The 2,500-nt window shown below is 47.0% G+C and overlaps 1 protein-coding gene across 3 annotated transcripts in view; it reads left to right on the top strand.

The window, feature by feature from the left end:
• LOC135822801 (dipeptidyl peptidase 4-like) overlaps positions 1-2,500 on the top strand; it is a 19,556-nt gene that overhangs the window by 13,315 nt on the left and 3,741 nt on the right. For all 3 annotated transcript variants that reach the window (XM_065335629.1, XM_065335627.1, XM_065335628.1), the window contains 4 exons: positions 1-136; positions 547-625; positions 1,376-1,665; positions 2,306-2,401. The exon at positions 1-136 is cut by the window's left edge and continues 35 nt beyond it. In XM_065335629.1, the coding sequence (XP_065191701.1) occupies positions 1-136; positions 547-625; positions 1,376-1,665; positions 2,306-2,401 (601 nt within the window). The remainder of the gene's footprint in view (positions 137-546; positions 626-1,375; positions 1,666-2,305; positions 2,402-2,500) is intronic.

Below are 2,500 nucleotides of genomic sequence, written 5' to 3'. Positions count from 1 at the left end.
ATATGTTCTATTTCAAACCACTGCTAGTGGTCCAGAGTATCGCCATATGTACTACCAAGCACTGACGACAGGCGCTGCCGTATCCGTGTGTCTCACATGCACTGAAGATGACTCTTGTCAGTTCAATACGTTCAAGGTGATTACAATGGCAGCATAATGATACCTGTGCTGCCTGTTCACGGGATCAGCTCTTGACATGTGTATTGAGCACTCTTGCAACGATAGGCCTTCTTCTGTGTGCATTGTATGTTCGTGTGGGCGCGCTGCCTCTGTGTGTGTATGTGTGTGTGTGTGTGTGTGTGTGTGTGTGTGTGTGCTCGCGCGCATACACGTGCTTGCATGTGTGTGTGCCTGTGTGTGCATATCCACATGGCTACTTCAAGTATGTTTGTCTTATACTGCCACCATCGTGTCCTGCCACCACAGCATATTCGGGGCTGATGATTTGTGAAAAGGTTTTCACCTCCTGTGGGTTCCTGCTTATGAACTCTTGTTCAAGTGGACAACGTGCTTTCTCCCTTCTCCTGCAACTATTATCTATTTCAGGTGAGCAAGGCAGCTGACTACATGGTGTGGGACTGTCGTGGCCCTGGACTGCCTAGGACTCAGATAGCTCGTATCAGTGGTAAGTGTGCATGCTCAAGTCATGCACAGTGTTAGCGTGTATTAGTGGTAAATGTGCATGCTCAAGTCATGCACAGCATTGCGCAATGTTGCACACCACTGTGCATGTTCATGCACGCAGTTGTGCAACGTTGCACAATGTCTTGTTGCAGGCTATGCCATGATGCTTGGTGAATCCCTTAGACTTAAGGGGCACCCCAGGCAAATACGGATTCTAGAGAAAATCATGTTTCGTATCAGAACAATACTATGTGCCATGGGTGATACAGTCATGGTCAAAGAATCCCACCCTCGAGTCAAAAGCAGCCCCGCGTTTCCATTTCAATCACATCATTCTCATTCGAAAATCTATCCAAGCTCCGCTGGGGCCGCATGGGTCTTAATGCTACTTTCGGCACGTGGGTCTGATGTCATGGGTCTGATGTGAGTGATGTCATGGGTCTGATGTCGTGGGTCTGATGATGTCATTGACCTTGACTATACTTAGAATAGTACTCTAGACTTAAACGAGTTTGTCATACTCTGCCTCTTTCTCTCTCTTTCTCTCTCTTTCTCTCTCTTTCTCTCTCTTTCTCTCTCTTTCTCTCTCTTTCTCTTTCTCTCTCTTTCTCTCTCTCTCTCTTTCTCTCTCTCTCTCTCTCTCTCTCTCTCTCTCTCTCTCTCTCTCTCTCTCTCTCTCTCTCTCTCTCTCTCTCTCTCTCTCTCTCTCTCTCTCTCTCTCTCTCTCTCTCTCTCTCTCTCTTTGTGCTAGCTACCGGAGCTGAGGTGTTAAACTACGCTGAAAACTACACAGCGTTTGCCGCAGCGTCCAACAGTCTGGACCTCCCTGACGTTCAGTACCTGAGACTTCCTGTGAACGGATTGCATTTGCCGGCCATGCGGATCAGTCCAAATGATGAGAGTGACACGGAGAAACTGCCGACGCTCATGTACGGTTACAACGGACCGTTGGCACAGACGGTGACGGCGAAGAATCCACTCTTGAGCAATGGTGACTTGGGCCGGTGGCTCATGTACCTCGTCAGTGAGCACCGCTTTCAGGTAGTCAGTTAGTTAGGATTGTAACCTCTGTTTTGCTGTTCTGGGCTATCGTATTTCACCAAGCTTGCACGCTCGTACACAAATGCTCGCATCCAGCGCCAGTGTACGGAGAGAAAGACCTCAAACATGAGTATGCGAAGAAAGACGATGATGCTCATGCATGTGGATATATTACTACTGTCACTGAAAGATCATAACATGTACTGTATACTCCACTACAAAACGTGTATCAGATCATTGTGCCCAAATAGTATAGTGGTTGTCATGGGGATTGGAAGCAAACTTGTGTGTTGTGTTGGTGTTGCTGCTGTTGCTGCTGCTGCTGCTGCTGCTGTTGTTGCTGCTACTGCTGCTGCTGCTGCTGTTGTTGTTGTTGTTGTTGTTGTTGTTGTTGTTGTTGTCGTTGTCGTTGTCGTTGTCGTTGTCGTTGTCGTTGTTGTCGTTGTCGTTGTCGTTGTCGTTGTCGTTGTCGTTGTCGTTGTCGTTGTCGTTGTCGTTGTCGTTGTCGTTGTTGTTGTTGTTGTTGTTGTTGTTGTTGTTGTTGGTGTTGGTGTTGGTGTTGTTGTTGTTGTTGTTGTTGTTGTTGTTGTTGTTGTTGTTGTTGTTGTTGTTGTTGTTGTTGTTGTTGTTGTTGTTGTAGATATTCATTGTTGATGGTCGTGGAACTCCCTATTTGGGGGACAGCTTTGGAAAAGCACAGTATTTGCGAATCGGTGAAGTCGAGTCATCCGACCAGGTACATTATATCTTGTTGAGCCCTCGTTTTTATATTGAGGCGTGCAAACAGGGGAATCTCATTGGTGTACCATGTGGAACACTACTAGCTATATCTTGG

The sequence above is a fragment of the Sycon ciliatum genome, chromosome 8 (assembly GCF_964019385.1).
Source record: "Sycon ciliatum chromosome 8, ocSycCili1.1, whole genome shotgun sequence".
Classification (NCBI taxonomy): Eukaryota; Metazoa; Porifera; class Calcarea; order Leucosolenida; family Sycettidae; genus Sycon; species Sycon ciliatum.
Note: the sequence above shows the minus strand (reverse complement) of the source record. Positions and strands in the feature narration are given on the sequence as shown.